The sequence below is a fragment of the Peromyscus californicus genome, unplaced genomic scaffold (genome assembly GCF_007827085.1).
Source record: "Peromyscus californicus insignis strain IS unplaced genomic scaffold, ASM782708v3 Scaffold_7__1_contigs__length_154581171, whole genome shotgun sequence".
NCBI lineage: Eukaryota > Metazoa > Chordata > Mammalia > Rodentia > Cricetidae > Peromyscus > Peromyscus californicus.
This window is the reverse complement of record NW_026294595.1, coordinates 99,456,272-99,482,700: the sequence shown is the minus strand read 5'-3', so window position 1 is coordinate 99,482,700 and position 26,429 is coordinate 99,456,272. Positions and strand designations below refer to the sequence as shown.

The following is a 26,429-nucleotide window of genomic DNA, read 5'->3' as shown; positions in this document are numbered from 1 at the left end:
TTAATGAACCTAAAAGTACCTGCTGTAATTCTTTACTTGGATACTTGGCCTTCTGTTATCCCTTCCCTTTTCCCAACACAGGTCCTTTCATTGTTGAGGAAGCTAAGAGATTATAAAATGGATTATTGTATTTTGTTCAGGAGTGAAGTTAATCAGTGATAATAAACCTTCCTCTCTATCAGTATTCCTGAGTTTATAGTAGTGTGTTCTGCTAATAAGAGGCTGTAAATTAGTCAGAATCTGACATTCCTTGGCTATCTAGTGGTGAGAGTTCACCTTTACTGTTCTGTGGAAAGAAGAGAGGTACAGTGAGTGTTTTGCTACTCTTTGAGTTAAGGGCATTTATTTTTGGTTGTGAGCCTAGCCTTTAACGGCTGAGCCATCTCTCCAGCCCGAGTTAAGGGCATTTATATGTGTATACCACACACTTCTACATCAGTATAAGAGCAAAACAAAACTAGTTTCAAGTTTCTGTGTGGCGTCAGTGACTGGAAAAAGGTACTTAACTCAGCTTTGGAGTCTGAAATCTTTTGTCTAGCCACAGGTTTTTATGGGACTCATTTCCTAGATAAACAAAGACAACAGAATAAGTAAAACCTTAGTCCTCACAGATGTCAGTACTTTGGTCCAGATGGGTTAGCTGCTGTTGAGTTTAAGCTACTTGAATCGTATATATTCACTGTTGTATTTGCTGGCAATTAATATTCAATGTGCTTTGTAGGATCCTGATGGAGAAAATGCTCGCCGGGCACTGCAGCGAACAGGAACATCATTTCAAGGATCACATGCCTCTGATGTGGGATCTGGGTTGGTGAATTTGCCACCTTCCATTCTCAATAACCCAAACATTCCTCCTGAGGTTATCAGCAATTTGCAGGCTGGTAGACTTGGGTCCACAATTTTTGTTGCTAATGTAAGTTTAAACTTTAGTTTAATCTTTTGTTATTCTGATACTTAACTCTCATCATGACATTATTTTGTTAGATATATGCTGATAGGTTTGTAGATCATTCTTTTTATTTTTAACTTAAGTAAATAAAGATATAATTATTCTAAACTCAAACTGAATTTATGTACGTAGTCTGAAGTTAAATTTTAAATACAACTAGTTAGCATTTTAAGACAGAACTTTGGAATTCTTGGATGTTGAACTGTTTTTTAAGTCAGTTATGTGTATTTTTGTTTATCTTGGTAGTTGAATTTCATTCTTATAGTCTTGGTGCTTAAGTGCCTGTTGTGGTTAGTTTGCCATTTGTTTTATGATCTTGAAAGTTTGGAAACAGTGGTTTCCAAAACCTGAATTTTCCTTAGTCAAAATAGATGCCTTGTTTCACATGTATGCAACAAGATTGAGGAACTGAAAAATGATTAGGGGAATTTAAATGAAGGTAGATGTAGCTGAACTAATTTCAACAAGACCTTTTTGATTCCAACATCATTGGTATATTGTTGAACAAGAATTACAGTTCATAGTTTTATGAGTTTGGAAAAGATTATTTTATATTCACGAGCAGGGAGGAACATTTGTTAGGAATGTAACTTTATACAATTTTATGTTAAGCTTGACTTCAAAGTTGGTTGGAAGAAGCTGAAGGAAGTGTTCAGCATAGCTGGAACCGTAAAGCGGGCAGATATTAAAGAAGACAAGGACGGCAAGAGCAGAGGCATGGGTACTGTCACTTTTGAGCAAGCCATTGAAGCAGTTCAAGCAATTTGTATCCTGATTTGTATTTTAGCATTAAATGAAGTTGGTGAGGCTTAATACCTTTGTATGTTTCTTGTTCATGTTATGTAATGTTGCCTTGCTTAGAAATTAGGCTCTTGTCTGCAGCACTAAGACTTGTTCTTTGTTAAGTAGTAGAGTCACTCTTCAAACTTGAATTAGCCATGCTACCCAGGGCTGGTATGAACTTGTTTTCTGCTCTTCCTTCTTGCTGCAGCAAGGTATGTGTGTGTATGCACATTTTGACCCTTACTCCATTGTATGTCGGTGCAGTTGCTTTAAATGAAACCTAATTAATTTTTGGTTAATTAAGTTATAAATCAGAGGAAGAGACTAGTATAAATAAAGTCTAATGATAAAATAGTAGAGAAAGTTTCAGACTCTTTAAATATGATAATTTGTCTGCAAGTATAATTTTATAGTCATCATAACTGGCTTTCCTTGACTGACTCAACAGCCATGTTCAATGGGCAGTTTTTATTTGATAGACCTATGCATGTGAAAATGGTGAGTTCCTACTTCTCATCTCAGCCTTCACTTCTTCAGACCTGTCCCTAGCACAACAGTTCTTGTTTGCTGTTTTTTAACTATAATAATTTTTTTTTTTTTTTTGCAATTAGGATGACAAATCTGTCCCTCATGAAGACTACCGCTCACATGATAGTAAGACATCACAATTACCACGTAAGTAGCAGTTGTTGTTAGAAAGCAGCTGGAGTTTTTTGTTTGTGTGTTGGCTTTGCATTATGTACAAAGCAGAAGTCTGTTTTTAGGCCTATGCTGAAGTCGCTCTCACACTTCTCACCCTCTTGAGATTCGATTGGTATTTTGGAAAGTGTGCTGCTGCTTTTGATTTGGTAAAGACTGAAAAGATATATATGGGACTTCTTTTAAATTTATTTTTTGTTTGTTTGTTTTTGACCACCTAGTTAATGAGTACTAATGTATTTGGTGAGTTCATATACAAAAAGGGGAAAAAATCCTATAATTTTACCATAGTTTTCCACCATTTTTAACATTTTTACCTATATTCTTGCTATCTTTCCTTGTGCGTATGTGTATGTATGTGCATTTAAATAACTTCAAACTACTATATCAGTTATTTAGAGGTTGGGCTTAACAATAAAGTACAACAATTTTCCATGTTGAAAATTCTTTCCAAATATTTTTACTGGTATTCTCATAATCATTTTGCTGTTCTGTGTTTTACATGTTTTAACCTTTATTTCTTTAATAACCAACAAGAGTATGATGTAGTCTTAGGAAAATACCTTGCATTCAAAGAGAGTTAACTTTTACTGGACCCCACAACCAAGTTAATAATACCCCTTGAGAACATTTAAGACTATGTATTAACCTGCTGTCCTACTGTGTACTCAGCCTGTTTAAGTTTAACCTTTCTTTAAGAGAAAAGTATAATAACCAACCTCACTATGTGTTGGATCTCCCAGGCAATCAGCTTTTAAAACTTAACCTACCTTTAATTGTAAGTTTTGTATTCTTGCATGCCCTTGATCCAGAGTGATGTGTCTGTATATGTTGTGGTAATCATTTGCTGAATACAGCCAACAGGTTGAAAGCAACCTTAAAACAAATATCCACCATAAATGTTGGAAGCAACATAGGATATTGCTAGATAATCTGTTTGCAGTGTTGTTTACTATTCTGCGTCAGTTAAGTCTCTTCCCTTGTAAAAGTTCTGTTAAAGATTTCTGAAGAACCTTTTATCCCATCCCATGCCAGGCTTTTGTGTTGGCTGATGAATACAGGGTAAAGCTCTATGTTAGAGATAGGCAGACGTAGGGACAGTTAGACATCAGAACAGTATTCAGGCAGTCACAGACATGTAAAACAGACTGTAGACAGTGCAGTCACTACAACCTACAGACAGATGGAAGATACAGAGACAAGTGGAGAATTCAAATTTGGAAGTGTGTATTTTCATTCCTTAATGTGACTTTGATACATTTGGTGCCTCAGAGATTATCTTAGATCTGTTAACCAGCATAACAGTAAATTGTACTTTTGTATAAAAATATTGGCTGTTTTTCATTATTTTCTTAAGATGTCTTAAGCCATGCCTGGTGGCACAGGCCTTCTTCCCAGATAATCTGCCTTCTTTCATGCCACACATGTGTATGTTATGTATATGGAGAATGAAATCTGTATTCTACATATGAGAGACGACATGCAGTATTTTGTCTTTTTCACTCCCGTTACTTCTTTTAGTTCTTTTCCTCCTCCTTTATAGTCCTCTTCTACTTCATGTCACGTGTTTAAGTTTAAAGTCTTCATGAAAGAAAATATGGTGTTTGAGTCTAGTGTATTTCACATAATATTGGTAATCTCCGGTTCTCTTGTCCTGAAAATAATGTCATTCTTCTCTGTGGATGAGTAAAACTTCATTGTGTATATATACCATACATTTCCAGTTCAACAAAAATCTCTGTACTTTGTCTGTAGCAGTGCTATTTATACCTTAAACAGCACTATAATAAAGTTTGAAACAGAAGGAAAATTTCATTCTGGTAACAGATCTCCACCCCCTAAAAATTTTTTGTTTTAAACCTTACTTTTATTCTAACTGGGCAGTGTAACAGATAGGCTTAGTGACTATTCATGTCTGCTTCCTTTTATGTTAACGGTTGATGGCATTACAAGAAAGCCCAACTTCCGCAGCTTTGCACTTGACCCAGCCTACACCTGTTTACTTTAGTCATGTACACATTATGGGCTGGGGTCTGCAAGTGAGGGAGAAACATGCAGGGCTTTTCCGAGTTGACCAATCACAGTTAATATTATATTTTACAGTTCCCCATTTTTTTCCCTCCAGATTTCATTTTTCTTTTATAGCTGAATAAATCTCCATTGTGTATATTAGCATGTTTTTGTTATCTCTCCATCTTTTGGTGGATATTTAGGCTGTTTCCTTTTTTATTTTTTGTTTTTTCCCATGGTGAATAGAGCAGTAATGAACATGGATGTGTAAGGATTTGAAGTTCTTTGGATATATGCCTAGGAGTGGTTATAGTTCCAATTTTCTTTCTTTCTTTCTTTCTTTCTTTCTTTCTTTCTTTCTTTCTTTCTTTCTTTCTTTCTTTCTCTCTCCCTCCCTCCCTCCCTCCCTCCCTCCCCCCCCCCCCCCCCCCCCCGCCCCGGCCGGGTTTCTCTGTAGTTTTGGTGCCTGTTCTGGATCTCACTGTGTAGACCAGGCTGGCTTCAAACTCACAAGAGATCTGCCTGGCTCTGCCTCCTGAGTGTTGGGATTAAAGGCGTGCGCCACTGTCACCTGGTAGTTCCAATTTATTTATTTATTTACTTAAAGAGCATCAGTATATATATAAAGAAAACAAAAAACCTGAAATTAAAGACAAGACATAAAACCTAAATTTAAATACATAGATGGCAGAGTTCAAGCAATTTAAGGTCTCAAAAATTCCTTATATTTGCTTAATAGATAAGAGGACATTTATTTTGTAAAGGTAAATAAATGGTCATGATAAAGCCAGGCAGTTAATACTGATTTTTAAAACGTTGTGGATTTTTAAAAGATAATTTATATATATGGGTGTTTTTCTGCATTAGCTGTGTGCAGTGTCTATGGAGGCCAGAAGAAGGTGTCGGATCCTAGAACTGGAGTTATATATGCATGTGATCTGCTATGTGGTGCCGAGAACTGAACCCAGCCAGGTCCTCTGCAAGAGTAACGAGTGCTCTTAATCACTGAGCCATCTCAGACCCTTATTATTATGAATTTAAAAAATGGATTTGGTGTTGGTTGTTTGAGACAGGGGTCTTACTATGTAGCTCTGACTGGTCCTGAGCTCAATTCTCTCTCTCTGCCTTTGAGTGCTGAGCATGCTGACTAAAGGTTGTATCCACTGCTCGAGCTCAGTCTTATGTCTTCAGTAATTGTTGACTTTTCAGTTTTATTTGTACTATTTTGAAAGTAGCACTGTTTTTAGTGGTTCCTCAATCTGGGCAAGATGCTCATTTTCAGGTGTGTATATGTACTGTGTGACTATCTGAGGATGCCTGACAAACGTTTCTTCACCCCAAAAGGGGTAACAGCCATAAACTAAAGAAAGACTTCACCCAAGTCTCATTTGCTGAATTGGTGAATTGTGGTTATTTACAGAAGCATGGGCAACGTACAGGTAGCTATACCAGCAAGAAATAGGCATGTGTGTCATCCCTACCCCACTTCCCAAGCCAATAGTTAACTCCTCTGGGGTATAAGTGCCATCTTGTTGAGCTCTCTTCGTTACACAAAGGAATATTAGTAATTTTGGGAGTGTCTCTAGTGGGTTATCATCACAACTGCTCTGATCTTAAGATGGTCGTGGCCATATCGTTCTAGAGAAGAGAGTTTACAACAGTGTAACATGAAGTAATGGATTCCACACTTTCTTGGTGTGTGTGTGTGTGTGTGTGTGTGTGTGTGTGTGTGTGTGTGTGTGTGTGTGTGTGTTTTGCAGGGGTTGGGAGTGAGTAGGTGTGGAAGTGAGGCCAGAAAACAGCCTTGGGTGTTTTTCTTGAGGCAGTATTTATTTTTTTGATACAGAGTTTCTTACTGCATGGAACTTGCCGTGTAAGCGAGGCTGGCTGGCTAATGAGCCCTAGGGATCTGTTACCTCACAGCACTAAGATTACATGTGTTCATCACCATTCCTGGCCTTATAACTGTGTGTATTCTGTGTATTGAAGTCAAGTCCTCATGTTTGCAAGGCAAGTCCTTTACTCACAGAGCCATTTCATCAGCTCCTTTCTTGCCAGTTTGTTAGGCCTCTCTCAGTACCTTCAAGTGGAGTATAAGCTCAAACCTACTTTGTAAAATTCTGTTCATTCATAATATGGTGCTTTCTAAATGAAAACAAGAACCCTTGCTGTTTGTAACCTTGTAGGATACTATTATAAGCATACAGCTAGTTTGAAAGGTTAGTACCAGTTAGTTTTATATGAGTTTTGGTAATGTTCTTATTTGTGATTTAGGTGGTCTTGGAGGCATTGGAATGGGACTTGGTCCAGGTGGACAACCTATTAGTGCCAGCCAGTTGAACATAAGTGGTGTAATGGGAAATTTGGGTCCAAGTGGTAAGTTTCTTGAAACATTTCTAAGTGATCTATTTGCTGTTTAATAAAGCTTATATTTATTATTAGTTTCATTGTCTAGAGAACTCTGTTTTAGAGATGTTTAGGGTGTCAGTTCAGTTTGAAAAGGAAATAACGAAACCTTGAGAGAGCAGCTGACATGAAAAGGGGACAGATGGAGATCGGGACTGCTTCTGGGGCCAGGCATGTGAAAGCTTGCCCCTGAGTGCCATGCATATTGAAGTGGCTTTAAGATAGAGGAATTCTTAACATAGTGCCCTGTACATTGTGGAATACAGAGTTTGTGGAATGCGTAGCAACATGCCATAGCATAGGCAACTTAAATTTATTTCATTTGGAAGGTAGCTTTGAGGTAGCTATTTGCCTGCTGCTTGGATTCAATTATCTTTAGAGATTGGTTTTCAGCTTTTAAGTCAGCAAACTTTATTCTTTCGGGTTTGAAAACTGTAACATGATTTGGCTAATGTTATGTTTCTTAATATTTATTGTATTATAAAAAGATTAAAATTGTAAAAATTGACTTATTTAGAAGTCATAATTGACCCTGATGCCAATTTTAACCTTAAAAATTATATTTAATGCATATAATATGAAACATGTAATTAACGTAAGTACTATTTAAAAAAAATAAAATATTTCTAATAAAAATGAGAAGAGTGATTCTGTTTTTGGCATCTCTCCATAGTGTTTGAGTTAATTTAGATAGCTGTACTGCTGTTTCTGCATCCCTTTGTTGTGATAGCATGCACCATGTAGTTTATGGGAAGTTCCATGTTGTAGTCATGAGAGGCTGAAAGAAAACAACCCACAACTATTTAGTGATGGAGATTATTTTGATCTCTTGGCCCTTCAGAGGTCCCCAGACCATCCTTTGAAAATTGCATTTCATTTTATGGGCTGATAAATTTGTCATAGTTTCCTTTTTGTTGAGTTGATGTAAACTTTATAAATTATAAGGTAGTGATGGAAATCATTCTCATTCTGAGACAAAAATGTTCAAATTCTTGTTTATTTTAGGATATCATACCCTTCCCTTCTAAACACATGCTATTTGTTATTAATTTGACCAACCTGTTAACTGCTGTGTTTAGAGGAGTCTTTGCTTTGTAGTCTCATCGCTAAATCTGCTATAGTGACATCACTGTATCTGAAAGAGTGCACACTGGTTCTAGATGCTCTCCAACTGGCTGTTGTTTGTGACCAGTAAACTCTTTTTTTCTTGTCTGATGTTCAGAGGCCTGTTTTGAAGACCGGTGACTAGTCAGCCACTATGACATAGCTCTGTAAACCATCCTTCTATACCCTGCACCTGCTTCTCTAGTGTTCCATTGTGACTAAACCAATGGTATTTATTTTGCTATAATGTCATTCGTTAGTCACAAAATAAGATTTACTGAAAGTACATACTGTGTATTTTATTTGAGGTATGGGAATGGATGGTCCGGGTTTTGGAGGAATGAATAGAATTGGAGGAGGTATGTATAAGTATTTGTTTTTGCATGTACTCATCGCCATTTTAAAGAAACTAGAAACTGTGAGAATTTTAGAAAAAAAGTCATGGTTTATTGTTGGCTCATGTTCTAAATGCTGTTGGCAAACTTGAGCCTAATACACCCTTAAAGGAAGGTGATGTGTTAAGTACCTGCAAAAGGTGGAATGGAGGAAGCACTCACTGGTGACTTCACAGTTCCAGAATGTACCGTTCATCTACAGAGCTACAGTCAAGTCTCAAAATGATTCTCTATTTCGTAGGAGTTGGGTTTGGTGGTCTGGAAGCAATGAATAGCATGGCAGGATTTGGTGGAGTTGGCCGAATGGGAGGTAGGTGAATGAACTCTGGGGGTTTCTATAATCTTTACTTTCCCTAGTACTGAGATACTCATTTTGACACACATGTAGGAATAGATGCTGTGGGGGTCTTCAGAAGGCACTTGGGCCCTAGAGGACATTTGTAAACATGGCAGGGAGGAGTGGGTTGTGTAGTGAGGGTAAGAGGTAAGTTGGTATGCCACAGACTGTTTTGCATTGATAACTTCTGCTTTTTTTTTCTTCAGTTTAGCTTAGACATATTCCTGAATGGTTTTCCATGTACTGATATACTTGAAGAAGGGTTAATTTGTTGCACATCTTTTCAGAGCTATACCGTGGTGCAGTGACTAGTAGCATGGAGCGAGATTTCGGACGTGGTGATATTGGAATAAATCGAGGCTTTGGCGATTCCTTTGGTAGACTTGGTAGGGCTGGTTGCATACTTTTTTTGTTTTGCAGGTCATATTCTTAAAAGCTGTTCTTTTTGGTGAAAATTTTTTAAGTTATAATTTACGTAATTGTTACTAGAAGAAAACACTTTAGGATTTTAATTTCATGTCTCTCTTTTATAGTATCTTAAATATTTTAACTCTGTTTCCAGAAAATTTTATGAATGTTTAGTTATTTGTGAGTATAGTACCTTGGGCATTTTGAAGTGTCATTATTTAAATTAATTAGTATATTATCTTTCCATCCTTGTTTAGGCAGTGCAATGATTGGAGGGTTTGCAGGAAGAATAGGAGCTTCTAACATGGGTCCAGTAGGAACTGGAATAAGTAGGTTTAAATTTTAATAGAATTTACTGAGTAGTATTTGAGTGCTTGCAAGGAGTTTGCAAGAGTAGTTATTGTAGTACAGTAATACTTTGCTCTTATGTGTTAATGTGTCTTATCATATTTTGAGAAACTTTAATGATTTAAACATTTCTGTTTGGTTGATGTTTGAAAATTAACTTTGTTTTTGGTATTTCTCAACTAACACCAGAATGTTTATTCAGTAGCAGTCCAAGAACTGTCTTTGCACATCCCATGTCACAAACAGCTGTTGCTTGAGTACCAGCCTCATTTCTGTTTTACTTTGTACCAGCTACTAGCTTGTTTCATCTGTAAGCCTTATGCCTCTGGCAGATGGAGACAAAACACCAAATTTTAGGGACTTGCTGAAGTTGAGGAATAAGCACGAAGAGATGGTTATTTTCCTCTCTTCTTAGACCTTTCAAAACCACGAGCGTGTTGCAGCACTAGAGAATGCCAAATACCTCGCATCAGCTCCTACGTAGTAAACCTCACAGAAAGCCTGCACACACGACTGAGTTTCTGACAGGTATTGCCAACTTGGCTGTGCCTGGGAAATCTCCATACCTTGCTGACTTCCTTTGGGTGGTGAAATTTCAGGGAACAGGAAGTAAACTTACTAAACATGATATCTGAAATCCTGTCCGCTGGATACATTTGCTTACCATGTGCTTCTCATTGTATTTCCTGCCACCCTTCAACATCCATTTTCCACTCAGGAATGTCCTTACCTTCCTCTTTTATCTCTGTGTTTGCATTTCTGTTTCCCCAGTTACACTTGGTATTAACAGAAAGCCAGCTGGGAAGTCACAGTATGTTTTGAGGATTTTCATGTCGAGATGTTAGGTATGAGAAAGAAGAGTTACATTTTCAGAAGGAGATCAGGATAATTAAGGGAGACTAGAAGTAAAAACCAGTGCATAAGAGGAGATATGAACAAGGAACTCACTTCTCAAGCTTTGTTTAAAGTAGAGTAATAACAGTTTTTGTTTCTCCCTTTGCAAGTTCTGTGTAATATTGAGTTACTATTGCCTATGGTTACTAAAAGTTGAATTGATATCAGAGTAGAAGTTGTGTGGGAAACAGAGGTGCACATACTGAGGTAAAAGGTGAGCAAGGAAAGGAATGAGGTGTAAGGGAGAGTGATAGGAGAGCAACATGTATGTTAGAATTGCAACAATTTGTATTTATCTCTATAATTTTGTTCTCAAGTTGTTATATTTGCTGTTATTGCAAAAGTAAATACAAGAATTAAAAATACTGTAATATAAAAGTTATTGGAGGAATTAAATATATGATGTTTTATGATTATAATTTTATAGAGGCATATATAATTATATTCTGACTAAAGTTAAGTTTTTTCAACTAGACAAATGTATTCCAAACTCTATTACTTGTTTTGTTTTCTATATGAAAATAATTTTCTGTTATAGAAATGAATTTTTCTTACTTTTTCAAAACTAATTGTTCTTTTTCCTTCTTCTGTCTTATCTTTCCTTTTGCTGTTTTTGTTTTGTTTTTAAAACTTGAAACTCCCAAATCCTCCTGCCCTTCTTCACATTGCAGGTGGCAGCATGGGTGGCATGAGCAGTGTGACTGGAGGCATGGGGATGGGACTGGACCGCATGAGCTCCAGCTTCGACAGGATGGGGCCAGGGATTGGAGCCATACTGGAAAGGAGCATCGATGTAGACCGAGGTTTCTTATCGGGTCCCATGGGAAGCGGAATGAGAGACAGATTAGGCTCCAAAGGCAACCAGATATTTGTTAGAAATGTAAGCAAATAAATGTATTGCAAAGTTAAAATTCTTTTTATATCTTTTTATGTGTGTGTGTGTGTAGAATATTTATTGTTAATAATTATTTCACTATTTTCATATACATTGAAAATATAAATATTATGTATATAATATGTTGCTAATTTCTCTTTTCATTCTAGCTACCTTTTGACTTGACTTGGCAGAAACTAAAAGAGAAATTCAGCCAATGTGGTAAGTATACCAGTAGCTGCAGATTATGCTGACATTTCTTTGGGAGAAAATTTGATTTTTAAACTTTGGAACACCATGTTTAGATCTTGGCTTATCCCAGTCATATTCTTTTCTGGCTTAACTTCAGATAAGTAATAGTTTTGTTGTCTGGTGACTTAGAAGAAACAACAAGGCTTAGTACAGACTTGACAGGATAGCTCATCATTACTTGTTGTAAAAAAGTTTTGTTTATTACCAGATTTTAAAAAGGTTATGTTTTTCCATTAGAAAGTTTCTTTTTTTCTCATGAGAAACATTAGTAAAAGGCATGTCTACTTGCTTGCTGATGCATAGTTGATGGGAAGGTCTGTTCTGTGCACTCTATTGCCTGCATACTATAGGAACCTTAAGCTGGTAGCATAGAACCCTGCTAGACACAGATACATTTTGGTGGCTCTTCTAGTCCTTTGGAAACTCTTCTTGGCTATCAGGAGACTAGCTACAGACCTTAGTTATATAACGTAGGTCTGTCTGTTATTGTCTGGTTTATTACTTTCAAATAAAGCTTTTCCTGTGCCATACTCACTTTTGTTTTAAAGTATCTTAATTGATTACCCCCCCCCACACGTGTGTTGTATGTTGTGTGTTTGTGTGTGTGTGATAATGGGGGAATTGAGTGACTGGCACAGAGCAACAGTTTTCCTTTTATTATATAGAATTCCAGCCTAAAATCACAATACTAAGATATTCATGTAGCACATTATGCTGAAAGGGGGCTGAAAGTACTACATTGGCCTCTTATAGTTAACAGAAACTAAGATCCATCCGCCTGCCTCTTCTCCAGAGTGCTGGGATTAAAGGTGTGTGCCACTATGCCCAATATCTTTAGTATTTTAAGGCATGAAAAAACCAAGTAAGTTTAGTGTTTTTCCACAAAAATAACCTTCCTAGTTGAGCCTGGTGGTACAGCCTGTAATTCCAGCTACTTAGGAGGCTGAAGCAGGATGCTACAAGGCCTGCCTGGGCTACAGAGTTAATTCAAAGTCAGCTTGGACAGTTTATTGAGACTGTCTCATTATAAAAATAAAAACTCAGGAGGGAATAAAAGACACCGGGAGAACATGGCCCACTGAATCAACTAAACAGGGCTCACATGGGCTCACAGAGACTGAAAGGGCAATCATGAGGCCTGCATGGCTCTGCACCAGGTCCTCTGCATGTATCTTATGACTGTTAGGTTGGTGTTTTTGTGGGACTCATAATAGTGGGAGTGGTTGTATCCCTGACCCTTTTGCCTTCTGTTGGGTTGCCTTGTCCAGCTATATGAGGGCTTTTGCCTTGCTGTATTGTATTTTGTTTTGTTCTGTTTGGCTTTTGTTTCTTGGAAGCCTGCTGTTCTGAAGAGGAAGCGAGGTGGGGGGTGGAGGGGAGTGGGGGGTGGATCTGGAGGAGAGGGTAGATGGAGGGAGGGTTGGGAGGAGTTGAGGGTCTGTGGTTGGGATGTGTTATATGAGAGAAGAATATTTTCAATAAAGATAAAACAACAACAAAAAGTTATTCAGAATAAAAAATAAAATAAGAAACCAAGAGAGACTGGATGTTGGTAAGTGGTAGGGTGCTTGCCTATCATGCATGAGGCTCAAGGCAGTTCCTAGTACTGGAGGCAAAGGAAAGAAAAGGCCTTTGTGGACTACTGTCAAGAATAATATTATTATCTACTGACTCTCATAGCTCTTCATACTTCATTTCCTTTTAGCTTTTATTTTAATGATTTACTAATTTTCTTTTACCCTAGATGGGGGCTCTTTAGGGTAATTCTTACCTGTTTAAGCTAGTACCTTTTATTATTTTTGTACACATAGAGGATTACAAAATGTTCATAAGTACTCTGATTAAATCTTCATTCACTTACTCATTTACTCATTAAATCTATGATCACTGACTTTTTGGTACTCTGGTAGACCTTTGGAGATGAAGAAAATCAGATATTTAAGTTTTTAAAGAATCTACACTATGAATCTGTCTAAGGTGTTCTGTTGATGGGCCTTTTATTTTACATTAATTTAAAATTCAAAGAAGAGGCAGTTCTTACAAAAACCTTGTCAAGTCAAGTGAGTTAGCAATTGTTCACCACTGAGAAACAACAGCTTAGTGCATTATTTGTAAGGGTGTTGGTAGCCTATGTAGAGTAAGTATATACACTGTGTAAGCAGGTGCTCTTTTGAGGTCAGGTAGGAGTAACACTTAACAGCCAAAGCTAGGGCTGGGGTAGCATTGACAGATAGTGACAGAAGGCATTTTGTGAGAAGAGAAAGTATCCAAGTCTGCATTTAAAAATAGCGGCTCAATTATATGGGACTCATGTTTTCCTCTCTTCTCCTTTTGAATTAGCCAATAGTTAAAAGGTTAATGAGTTTGGTTTTTTACTTCCAGATTAGCTATGAAAGCTGCTTTTCGATTTTATATTTAATACCATACTTATATAACTCCATATCATCCCCTCCCCCTTTTTTTTAGCCAGGAGTTACATTGATGACACAGAAAATAAGTTACAGTAATAGAGAATTAAATCTCTATTATTGCCAGAGTATTATCTGACATGTTTGGACTGAACCCTCTGTTTCCTGCCATACCACATTATTTGTAAATCTCAGTTTTTCTGTTTTAATAGTGTTCTTTTTTTTTTTTGGTTTTTCGAGACAGGGTTTCTCTGTGTAGCTTTGCGCCTTTCCTGGAACTCACTTGGTAGCCCAGGCTGGCCTCGAACTCACAGAGATTCGCCTGGCTCTGCCTCCCGAGTGCTGGGATTAAAGGCGTGCGCCACCACCGCCGGGCTAATAGTGTTCTTTTAACCTGACAAACAAATAATGACCTCTGGCCACAAAAGTGGGTTTGTTTTGTTGTTCATTTGCTGTGTTTTGTTTTCCTGAGCCCATGCTAGCTAAGTAAATGTTCTTTCTTGCTCAACAAGAATCTAGTGGTACTCTAGACACAACGTCTGCCAGGAAGTAGCTCACTGGCAGGTGCCTTGCTAATATAAGCCCCAAAGGCAACATTTTTGAACTCCGGATAGTAATGTCATAGATTTATTTAGGCAGATTTTGTTATTTATTTACAAATGTATTAATTTGGCTTATTTTTAGTTATGGTCTATGCCAGCCTTTCCCCAAATATGTACCATTTCCAAAAGCCTGAACTAAATAAAGTGGAAAGCTTTCTTTTATTGTGTACTAAATAGTTCTCACACCTGCTCTATGACTGCAGTGTGTCCAATCTCCTTATGGCAGAGCTTAGTCCTGTACAATTGATAAAATGCCAGTCTTGTTTTTAGTTTCTTGAAATCCTCCAAGACAGTAGGCCATTTGAAGACTTCCTCAGCATGTAAAAAGTTAGGCAGATTGAATTATTTGAAACTTTTTCTCCTAAATTATTTTAGAAAGAAAATACCTTAATTTGTGGTTTCATAGGGTTAGGAAATGTATTATTCACCTCAGTGCGGTGGTGAATGCCTGTAGTCTTAGCACTCAGAGCGGCTGAGGCAGGAAGACTGCTTGGGCTAGCTAGTAAATTATAGGCTACCCTGGGCAAGTTAATGAGACTGTCAAAAAGTTTAAAGTAAATTAAAACAAACCCCAAAGTTGATAGTGTCATATAGCTTGGCATTAAAGCACTTGCTGGTGCATGCAAAGGCCCTGGGCTCAGTCCCCAAGTTCTAGAAATAACCAAGCCAGCCAGCAACTTAGGATTCTTTTCTTGCTTAGGGTAGTCTAACTGTGGAAATGTGTGTGGGGGCTGATCTCTAGAGTGTAAATATCCTAACTGAGAAGGTTCTGGTATCTTAGCTGAGAGGTCTTAAAGGGAAGATGAGACCACTGTGAGGTTAGGAGTTTGGATGCCTAAGTGATGACTCTCTAAACTAATAGGAACAATTTAAGAGGAAAGTGGAAAGAGAATCTTGTCTGAAATATTGAAAGATGGTTTATGCAAGAGATAGTAACATGTTTTCAAGATTCTAGCTCAGGTAAACCCCATTGTTGCTTATAACCAACCCTAGGCTGTGGAACTTAGAAAAACCTAAGTTTTTAGCTAAAACTAGAATAAGGGAAGACCCTCCAGCTTCAAAGCCTGTAAAATTCTTCACAGCCTTGGAGATCACTGTAAGTGCCACCTTGTGCCAAAGCATGCTGCCTTAATGGAATTGCTCCTTCTTGGGTGCCAGTTCCCAACATGCTGGAGGATTTGGGAAGTTGCACTGTTTTGTTTACCACTGTACTGGCTAATTTTTGTCAACTTGACATAAGGTAGTCATCTGAGAGGAAGGAGCCTCAGTTGAAAAGTGCCTCTGTAAGATTGGGCTGTAGGCAGCCCTGTAGGGCATTTTCTTAGTTGGTGACTGATAGGGGAGGGCCCAGCCCATTATGTATGGTATCATCCCTGAGCTGCTGGTCCTGGGTTCTATAAGAAAGCAAGGCTGAGCAAGCTGCAAGGAACAAACCAGTAAGCAGCACCCCTCCATGTCCTCTACATCAGCTCCTGCCTCCAGGTCCCTTCCCTGCTTGAGTTCCTATTCTGACTTCCTTTGATGATGAACAGTGATTTGGAAGTATAAGCTGAAAAACACTTTCCTTTCCAACTTGATTTGGTCATATGTTTCATCATAGCAATAGTAACCCTGACTAAGACAACCAACCACTAATGTTTCCTTTAGCATATATATCTCAATGTCATTCTGTGAGTTTTTTCTACTAGAAAATAAAATTGCTGTTTTTCTTTTCTGTTTTACTAGTTGTGGGCTAAATACTATTTCAGTCTACTTTAATTATTATGTAATTTTTTGGTATTAGTATGTTTTGTAACTCTTAGGGACACACTCAGTTTCCTGGTTTGCTTTATAAGACATGGTTCTGAATCAGTCTGACATTGTCTTTGAGTATTTAGTGTTGAGAAGGTGAAGGGTTGGTTATCAGCTAGCTTTGAAAAGAAATGCAATAGCAGAAAGTGGATAGAAGCACAAAAGTAGCCTGGGATGTTGTAGATAAGAGGTTGCTCAGCTCATGCCCTTAACAGGGCAACAGTCTTCCTTATTCATTAAGAGTAATACTCATTACGTTCACCAGGAAAGGGTTTCACTTGACAGACCCTTGCCTTTTACTTTTCTCTTTCTTCCTTTTTTGTCCCTTTGTAAAACTAAATGTGTCTGACTGTGTGGTTTTGCTGACCGACTGAAATTAACACATAGTAATTTAGCTGCTGTAATATTCAAAGTCTAGCATGATCTGATGACAGGTACATCCTGTGTGGGGGAAGTATTACATAAGTGGTTGTGTCCTTAAGTTATGGACTATTTGCATTGGTTATCATGCATCCTAGTTTCCTGAGCTGTAGTCTTATTGGTCTGTCTTTATTTACACGTGATTATCACTCCTCTTTACTCTCAGAAGTACTCTGGTTTTACTGATGGATTTTAAGGCTACTTTGTGTTTTGATGTTACTGATCGAACAGTAACTATAGATTTACTCTAGAGTTAACAGTGATTAATTGTATAAAAACAGTTGTCAGGTTTCGTTGTCCTTTCCGGAAGCCTCTCTGAGATTTCCCTTTAACATCATTGTTTTTTATCTTTACTGTTCTAAATCTGCTGTCTTTTATAACCATTTCCTTATTGGATGCCATCCTTAAGATTTTGAATCCAAATTGTGATAGTGAATAGATGGCTTTGTCACGGTAGTTGAAAAGTAGAATTGCTGGGCCTTTTGTGACCTGGCAGAACTTAGATTTATGGACATTTGCTCTTGTAAGGATAAAAGTGTGAAATGAAGGTAAAAGAGAAGGAAGAAGATTCAGGAAAGTGAACAGTGAGCAACTGTATAATTTTGATTAAAGATGTCATCTTGTTTAGGGGTCATGATGAGTTGGTGGTATTTGTGCTAGCTAGCCTTATTGCTATAACATCCACTACAGAAATTGGGGATTTAAAAGCAAACTCAATGTCCAGTTTCAATTTTATGTAGGCTAGAATGTATGTATATGTAGTCATTATATAGGAATTGTATTCAGACTATAAATCGAATGCTCATATATATGTATTTTATGTTATTGATATGTTTAACCAAATTACCTATGATCTCCATTGCTTTGAGGAGTTTAAAACGTGTCTAGTGAAATGGAACCCATTTAAATGGACTAGTAATTGTGTAACTCTCCTTTTACAGGTCATGTAATGTTTGCAGAAATCAAGATGGAGAATGGCAAGTCAAAAGGCTGTGGGACAGTTAGGTTTGAATCCCCAGAGTCAGCTGAAAAGGCCTGCAGAATAATGAACGGCATCAAAATCAGTGGCAGGGAAATCGATGTTCGCTTGGATCGTAATGCATAATTTCAAGCATGGTTGGAACATTCCTTCGTCTGTTTATTGAATCTCCTAGTAAAAGTCATTTTTTTAGTAATGTTGTATGCTTACAAATGCTGTAAAAATGAACTTTTAAAACTCCCACCAGCTTTTAACAGTATAATGTTGAAAAATATACTGTGATTTTCGTTCTCTCAAGTTTGTGTTTCTAAAGTTGGCAAGTCTGGTCATTGAGTTTCAGTGGATGGACACACCATTTTTAATGAAATAAGCAGCCATTTTGTTGTTTCCAGTAGGAGGGTTTGTTTGTTCTAATTTCCCCAATCTTATTGTAAGTTGACATCCCCCCCCCAAAAAAAAAAATCTCTGCTTTGTATCGATTGTTAATGAAACGAAAGGGCTCAGACAAATTAGGATATGATTTTGGTTTGGTTTAAATTACTTTTCTCTGCTTATAAAGAATAGTAATTAAGTATTATATTCTAAAGTTGAGGATGTTTCTTATTTGACCTAAATGAAGACCTGGTTTTTCTTTTTTGTTTGTTTTGTTTATTTCCTTTTTTGTCCCTCTACCATTTCCACCTTTCCCACATAACACTATTAAAAGTATCAAACTCCACAGCCCCTTATTCTGTTACTTCCAATAATTCCAAGTTCATAAAGAACTGATAAGGTAGCAAGTCCTAAGTATAACACTAGGCAGACCACCCCCAACTTTCGGTCTAGTTTCCAGCCATTAAAATGAACTGCTAAGAACAAAAAAATAATTGAAGTGTTGAGAGAGATGGTTATATAAGTGAGGCCCTTGCTATTCACTTCCACAGGAGCAGATGCATTGGTAAATGCAGTCTTAATAAACCAGGGAAGACCTAGGCATAGCATATCAAACACATTGGATCCCACGATGTTAGATATAGCCATGTCTCCTTTACCTGCAAAAGAACAGCATGTTGTTAAAATGTGCACACTGATATTATATTTTATTAATAATCTTCATAAGAAAAACACTGGATACTTTTTGTTGGTTAGTTTTAGAAAACTTATTGTTAGAGCAAGAGTCTTATTGAATTTGTATTTCCTTGAGTTAGTATTTAAAGTCTTAACATTTATTTAATAATTACCTTTATTTATTAAACCATTTTTAATAAGGTATGCAGCTTACTTGTTGCTTTTCATTTTCATTTGACAGTGAATTACCATCTAATGCACATTTCAGATAAACAGTCTTTGGGGGATTGGGTTGAGGGAATTAACCTTTATTAAAATCTAAATGCTTCCTGTGAGTCACTTCTTTTTTCTTCAAAGTATGTTACTTGAGGAAGTATTATTACCTTTAATTTCACTTGCTTTATGATAATCAAGCTTAAAGGACAGCCAGTGCATCTGGGAGACCTCCAGTCTTACCTTTTCTTGCAACTAACACGCTGGTGACTGTGTCTGGTATGCTTGTACCTGCTGCCAATAAAGTAAGACCCATTACCGTGTCTGGGATTCCTAGTAGTTCCCCTGTCATAGACACAGAGACTACAGGTTACAAATCACACATCTTATATGAAATAGTTTTTGAAGACAGCTTGAATGCTTCCTCCCTATTCGTAAAAAATATTTAAGTAGATTGAGATTTTTGAATCAATGGATGCTTATGTGGTTTCTAGATGGCAAAGTATTTGAGACAGGTTGATAGTTTGGGTAACAGGGCAACACCCATTTTTAATGACAGATATCTGAAGATATCGAGCAACCAAAATGCTTTCAATGAGAACTCATATTTGGCATCTCGGGGAAGCTGTGGGTGTCGCTGTTGCTTGCTGTATGGTGAACTGATCCTTTACTTTCTCTCTTCTTGAAGTTTATTCAAGTAGTTGAAAGTTAGGCATCCTAGAGATATTTTATCCATTATTAGATTGAAATGAGGACTTTGAAAGGCTACTTTGTTTACTGAGGGTTGTTTTTGTTTCTTTGTTTTGTTCCAAGGAAGTACATAGATCTCTGAGGTAGACAGGGACCTCCTTTCCTGCCCGAGTCTAACATACAGCACCAATTTCAAAAGGGTGGGGACAGGTAACTGTTGTAATTGCAAACATGGCTAGAGTGAGTGTTGTGCTTGCTGTTGGTTGTCTTAGTTACTCATCTGTGATCTTGGATTTGATTCTACTCTTCCTATTAATGTCAGCTATTCGAACTGGCAAAAATTGGATACAGTGAATATGCAAGCTACCTGGACATTCTTACCATCTTCATAAAAAAGAAAACTATTGTTTTTGTTTGTTTGTTAGCATACAGTTATAATAAAGTTAGTTATCTGGGAGAAGTTGGGGTCAGCCATTTTGGAGAAGGGGCCAGGTATTGATTATTTCAATTTTGCAGTCTTTGTGGTTTCTGTTGCAATTCTTTAGTCCCACCAGTGTGAAAACAGCAATATAGACATGTAAGGAGATGACTCGACCCAACTGTGGTCAGTGAGTTTCATTGATACAAACAGGTTGGGTGACTTACGCATACCAGAAGGTGATTATACATTTTTAATGTAAGTTAGTTCAGGTTGCTTTTTGAGAGAATCCTAATTTTCATTTCTATTTATAGTCAGTTTTTCATTGGGTGGCAGAACATATTATGGCTAAGCAGTAAAACTTACTTGTGAAGATACTAGAAGCCTAAAACTAAACTCTTAATACTCACTTAGTCATCTGCATTGTGTTTCCATTGCCATATTGTAAAGCAAAAGAAAATACCATCTAGTTAAATAGCAAGCACCTACCTCTTATCCCAAACCCTAGTCAGTTCCTTTCTTATTTTCCATTGTGGATTAAAATTCAGTATGAAGAGTTCTCATGAATCCTGTGTAATTATAAAGATAGCTTATGAATTAGACCCCAGGCTGTGTAATAGTGGGGAATGCCCTTGGCATGTAACTCACAAAACCTGAGCTTGTTGGGCTATGATATTAAGCTTTCATCTTTTGTAAACAACATTAGTTTTTAGTCTTGCTGAAAAGATGTATGCTCTCGATACTACTTTAAATGAATATTTGCAGTTTCTTCTTACATGAAATAATTTTCTTGTTGTGCTATTATACTTAAATTACATACCTGTTACTGTGACCATCCAAACCAGGATGTATGTAAATGCAGATATCCATAGTGCAGACATGAAAAAGGTTATCACAAAGTATTTTTTCCAAAACTTTCTTCTGCAATCTGGTGTTGTCAGAAAAAGTAATGTAATAATAGGAAGAGAGAGTACCCAAAAAATTCTTTTTAAGTCTGCTTCAGGCATGCTGAAAATACTTGGTGGATCTGTTGTGGAAGAATTAAACAGTTTTGAGTTTTCTCAAATGACCAATTATATTAGAAAGGCCCATTTAGAATGCTGTGTTGAAATAATTTTACTTTATACATTTTTGAAAGACTATCTACAACAGTGGTTCTCAATCTGTGGGTCACGATCCACTTTGGAGGATGAACTACCCTTTCACAGGGTTCACCTGGGACTATCGGAAAACATAGTTATTTACATTAAGATTCATAACAGTAGCAAAGTTACAGCTATGAAGTAGCGAGGAAAATAATTTTATGGTTGTGGGGTCAATACAACATGAAGAGGATTGCAGTATCAGGAAGGTTGAGAACCACTGATCCTAGAACATTTGAATACTTCATTACTGTTATTGCTGGTCAAAAGAAACTTAACTGAAACTCTGTGATGGTCAGCTTCCCCTTCACGGAGGGCTTGACTCAAATGTCTTGAACTGTTTCCTGAATGTTCTGGTGACAGTGTTTACAGAGTAATAGGGGTGGAACTCTTGCTTCACTGCAGTATGGATCATTAGGGACTTTGTGCTTTTAGGATTAACTTGGCTCCCCACCTCCTCAAGCTATTTCACCCCCTCCCTTTTCCAGAATTGATGAGGCTCAGGGAATGTTCCAGCTAGTTCTCATTGTGTCTCCTCATTTACTAAATAAATGCTTCACAGTTGCCAGAAGGAATCTAGAGAAAGTTGGGCCTAGTGGCCTCCTGGTACAGCTCCGGAGTGTGTGCTCAGGGGACAGGGATGACAAGTAGATTGGATAAAAGTGGGACCAGGCTGTGGACTAATTTATATGGCACTTATGCAAAGATTGGATCAAATCACAAATACTATAACTCATAGAAGTTTACAAGACCCAAACAATTAAAGATTAATTTAGATATAATTTTAACATGGCTATTTTGACTGATACTTTTGAGGGTTTTTTATTGTTATAAATCTCTTCTACCTTAAAGACTACAAAGTATGTTTTGTAATGATGAAAAAAGTCATGTCACTTTTTTTAAAAGTATTAAACTGGAAGCTTCCTTCCTAATCACTTAACTGAAATTGGAATCACTTTTATAAAGTTGTCTGGTCAGAAATGACATGGGCATATTGAACATCCCAAGCTCATGGTTAGTTTCTACTTCACATGGTTCAGTCTCACCTGCTTGTTTTCTTTCTATTCTTCCAAACCACCCCCTTTCCTCAACTTCCACTTGTTACAGAGATGTTCTCATTTCACCAGTGAAGTCTCCAGCCCCAGCTTCAGCTCTGCTTCTGGTTCTGTGTGGCCCTCCGCTGCCAGTGTTTGCTGGTGCTTCCTCCCTGTGGTCCACCTGGGCTCGCTTTAGCCTCACTGCCTTCACTGCTTTGTCCGTGTCCTGTTGTCTTGGTTCAGTCTCCTATGAACACTGTGTGCAGCGCTATGACTTCCCCCTCATAACCTGCCTTGCAAGAGTCAGAGTCTTCTGCACTTCCTTCCTGTCCACCCGTTCCTCCGCTTCCTCACTCTGCATGTATGACCGGCACTCTGTCTGTGCACCACGTGAGCAAGCCTTTGCTTGTCCTCTGGCCTCAATCCATAGAGCGTGCTCACATCTCTGGATCATCTGTGCAATAAAGGTATCAGTTGTTGCTTCCTGACTGCAATAGCAGATTATTGAGTTAAAGCCTTTTCTATCCCACAAGACCCAGTTCAAATGCTCTTTTCTCCATGTACATCTCCCATTTGAGTGTCCTCTAAGTTTATTCAATCTGCCTAATGTATGAACCATAGTAGTAACAGTTTATTTATTTTTATGGAACTTACACTTTGAAATTTTAGCTGATTTTGGGTCTGAGGAGATGGCTCAGTGGGTAAAATGCTTGGTGCATAGGCATGTGAGTTCAGATCCCCAGAATCCATGTGAAAAAGCATGGCAGCCCATCTGTGTAATCCCAGTGCTATGAAGGCAGAGACAGACAGATCTCTAGAGCTCACTGGCCAGCTGGCCTAAACTAATCAGTGAGCTACAAGTTCAATGAAAGACTGATCTCAATGAGGTGGTGAAGGATCGAGGAACAGCACCTGGTGCTGACCTCTGCCCTCCATGTCTGTGTATATCCCCCTTGCCCCACACTTTAAGATAATTTTAAGAATGTGTATTGGAAGCTCTTAAAAGGCCAGAACCTGCACTCCATCATCTCTGCCTCCATAGTGTGTTTCAAAAGCATGTGCTAATTACTGACTTGAAATGAGAACTGTTTCTCATGGTTAGATGAAATAGTGGGCTGGATGTTGTCGTTACCTTCAGAAATATCACTAAGACCGTGTAAACCTAGAGAAAGTTGGGAGTGACCAGAGTCTTCCTGAAATATTCCACTGTCTGTCCTTGATTGGCGGCGAGTGAAGAGCTGGCTCTCATCTTCCCATCCCAGCAGTGTCTGCTGCTCACTTCTCTCCAGAACTCCGGCAAGGCAGGGGCAGCAGGGACTGCATTTCTCCATGACATATCGGCTGATCTTAGTGTCGAAACACAGCAGTAAAACATAGAGCCCGTAAATGAGCAGCAGCAGCGCTCCTTCATACCTGGAAATGAGAAGTGTGTGTGTAATTGAGCCAGTCTAGAGTAATTTTTAAACAGTATTTTCTAACAAAAGCAGTATTCAAAAAGTCAAGGAACTATCCTGAAACACTTTTCTTGCCCAGTCTTGGTTATAGTATTGTTATAAACTCATTGATAAAAGCCAGACACTTTATTTTTTTTTTTTTTTTAAAAAAAAAAGGATTATAAAATCCATCATCTGTCTTTATAGATTCCTTTTAAAAATGCCTTGAAAATAGTTGGAGATTTTTCAAACTAAAACTAGTAATGGACATTTTCCAACTTATTCATTGACATACTTACTACATTCCCCAAATATTTAATAATTAGAAAAGAATATACTGTTAGATTTTCTGGTGTAGGAACTTTGTGTGAAATATTCAAAATATGTTAGATTTAGATAGAACTTTGCAATTTGCTCTCCAGAGATTTAGAAGAAATTTGGAGGTGGGAATTTACTGGCTTTTGAGACAGGGTTTCACTGTGTAGCCCAGGCTGGTCTTGAACACTATATACCCTTGATTGGCCTCAAATACTCAAAGTCGCAATTCTCCTGCCTCTTCTACTTGAGTTTTGGGGTTTTAGGTCTGCGCTGTTTCCCCCTTTGACTATTTTATTGTAGCTGAATTTGGCTTATACTCACAAGAGATCAAAGATATTCTTAAAAAATGAACTTCCAACTTAAGGCACCAATAATTGTCTATGATTTGGCTTCCCACCACTTTACTGTAATTATTAGCTAATTTCATCACATTTGAATATTGTTATTTTATTTCATAGCGAATGAATCACTCCTCTGCTGTAGCTAAAAAATAAATAAATAAAAAATAGTTTTTGATTTCCCTAATGAGGGAATGTGTTTATATGTGCTTGGATATTGTCATGCTCCCTGTCACAGATGACAGCTGAATCCCAGGGTTCTTTGTTGAATAGCAGCCTGGCTTTTCATTTATCATGTTTTTCTCCCTGTTTGGGCATTGTCTGGACACATACATGTATGGCCATATGTTTTCTATTTATTTATTTTGTGGTGCCCGGCATAATGATAAACACCTAGGACAGTGATTCTCAACCTGTGGATTGCAACCCTTTTGGGGTTGAACAGCCCTATCACAGGGGTCACCTAAGACTTATCTGCATATCAGATATTTACATTAGGATTCATAACAGTAGCAAAGTTACAGTTCTGAAGTAGCAATGAAAATGTTATGTTTGGGGATCACCATATCATGAAATGTATTAAAGGGTCACAGCATCAGGAAGGTTGAAGACCATTGGCCTAGGAGATGCTTGGGCCGATTTGGCAAGTTTTTATCTGCCCACCGAGTCCCCTGCTTCTTCATTTTCTTTGGCCAGCTAGGTGTGGAGAGATTATGGGAAAGCAACAGGTTTCTAATATTGACATGTAACACTCTTGGTTGTTAGAAAAGGCTGCAGTTCCTTCTGTTCTGGGAGGATGGGAGAAACTGTAGAAATGAAGGGGCTTCTACTTGTTCTCCAAGCTTTTGTGATTGTGACCACTTCTAACCAAGGCCAGGTAGGCAACAGCCTCGTCGAAGAGAGCACCAACAGTTGGAGCTTGAAGTAACAACAAGCTGGGAAAGTTCTGAACAAGGAGGCCATGGTAAACAGGAAGAGTGGCTGCCTCCAGTGACCAGGAGAGGGAAGCCGGCTGACGATGGGAAGGAAAGAAGAAGCCATCAGTAGTTGTGTGAAGAAATCCTCTGAGACTGGAGTAGCTGCTGAAGTGACAGGTCCTTGAGAAGTGAGTTGAAGTAACATTTTAGAAAAACTACACTACTAAGCCATCAGACTGCAAAAATTCTCTCTGTAATTATGTTTTAGATACGAGTGACAGTTATTTGAAGCTTACCAGTAAACTTGGTTGTCAAATATTATGCCAAAAACCGCTCCTACACTAACTGCGTACACTGCACAGTCTCGGAACAGGGGCCAGCATGAGAGTGTTGAAACCTGGAAAAGGGTGGTTTGATTTACTGTCTGCATTACAGCCTAAGTCATTCAAGAACAATGCTTAGTATAATACCGAAATTGCTTGTATATTTGTGGGAAAAGGTTGTTATGTTTTACATAGAGAAAAATGAATTTAAAGAAAAATTGTTCTAAACCTGTACTGACTTAAAAATTTGATTAATAAAAGATATTTGTGGGTTAAATAAATTGAATAAATGTTTTTCTACTGGTTATAAAATTTGAATGCATTTCCAGTGCTATGTTGTTCATCAAGGCTGTTTAATTTTAGAATTTGTCAGGACAGTACATCTCCCTGAATAGATTTCTTACCATGTTGGATAACAAGCCACAGGCAGCAGAGATGCCAAGGAGATTGTAAATGGCAGATCCTAGAATGGTGCTGATGCCAATATCTCCCTTTGTGAGAAACACACCTAGAAGCAAGATAGTAAGTTAAAGCTAAGTTAAAGCTGCCTTGAAGAAACTAAAAACACACTGAATAAGCAGCAAATCGAAGGAATATTTACCCAAGAAGGCGGTAACTAGTTCAGGGGCGGAGCTACCTGCTGCCATGAAAGTTGCACCTGCAACATCCTGCGACAATCCAAGGGCTAAAGATAAAGGAAATGATTACTATGGCTGATAAAATGACAAGTGTATATAATTGAGCTGCATTAAAGATACTCAGAAATTATGCTTTTACATTATACCTGGAGCTGGAAAGTCAAGCATTCAGGTTAGAAAATAGAGGAATCTTGTGTCTTGCTTTCTTATGAATTCATTACCTAACATTTTTACAGAAAGGAGAGGAGGGCTGGCG

General features: G+C 37.8%; 2 protein-coding genes across 5 annotated transcripts in view; one reads left to right on the top strand and one right to left on the bottom strand.

Annotated features, from left to right (window-relative positions):
- The window catches only part of Myef2 (myelin expression factor 2), a 31,900-nt gene extending 13,605 nt beyond the window's left edge, over positions 1-18,295 (top strand). Inside the window, exons 6-17 of one of the 4 annotated variants that reach the window (XM_052726285.1) lie at positions 722-913; positions 1,562-1,715; positions 2,181-2,230; positions 2,344-2,407; positions 6,716-6,817; positions 8,260-8,310; positions 8,588-8,656; positions 8,971-9,069; positions 9,349-9,420; positions 11,005-11,213; positions 11,378-11,429; positions 17,622-18,295. In XM_052726285.1, coding sequence (XP_052582245.1) covers positions 722-913; positions 1,562-1,715; positions 2,181-2,230; positions 2,344-2,407; positions 6,716-6,817; positions 8,260-8,310; positions 8,588-8,656; positions 8,971-9,069; positions 9,349-9,420; positions 11,005-11,213; positions 11,378-11,429; positions 17,622-17,785 — 1,278 coding nt within the window. In that variant the 3' untranslated portion in view covers positions 17,786-18,295. The remainder of the gene's footprint in view (positions 1-721; positions 914-1,561; positions 1,716-2,180; positions 2,231-2,343; positions 2,408-6,715; positions 6,818-8,259; positions 8,311-8,587; positions 8,657-8,970; positions 9,070-9,348; positions 9,421-11,004; positions 11,214-11,377; positions 11,430-17,621) is intronic. The other 3 variants (XM_052726287.1, XM_052726286.1, XM_052726288.1) reach the window with 3 other exon arrangements.
- Positions 18,174-25,824, bottom strand: LOC128102486 (sodium/potassium/calcium exchanger 5). Its single transcript, XM_052726289.1, has 5 exons — positions 25,509-25,824; positions 23,339-23,619; positions 20,848-21,054; positions 19,163-19,264; positions 18,174-18,690 (listed from the first exon to the last, which is right to left on the bottom strand). The coding sequence occupies exons 1-5, from the start codon at positions 25,640-25,642 to the stop codon at positions 18,368-18,370; spliced, it is 1,047 nt and encodes a 348-aa protein (XP_052582249.1). The 5' UTR covers positions 25,643-25,824; the 3' UTR covers positions 18,174-18,367.
- Positions 25,825-26,429: the final 605 nt, after the last annotated feature.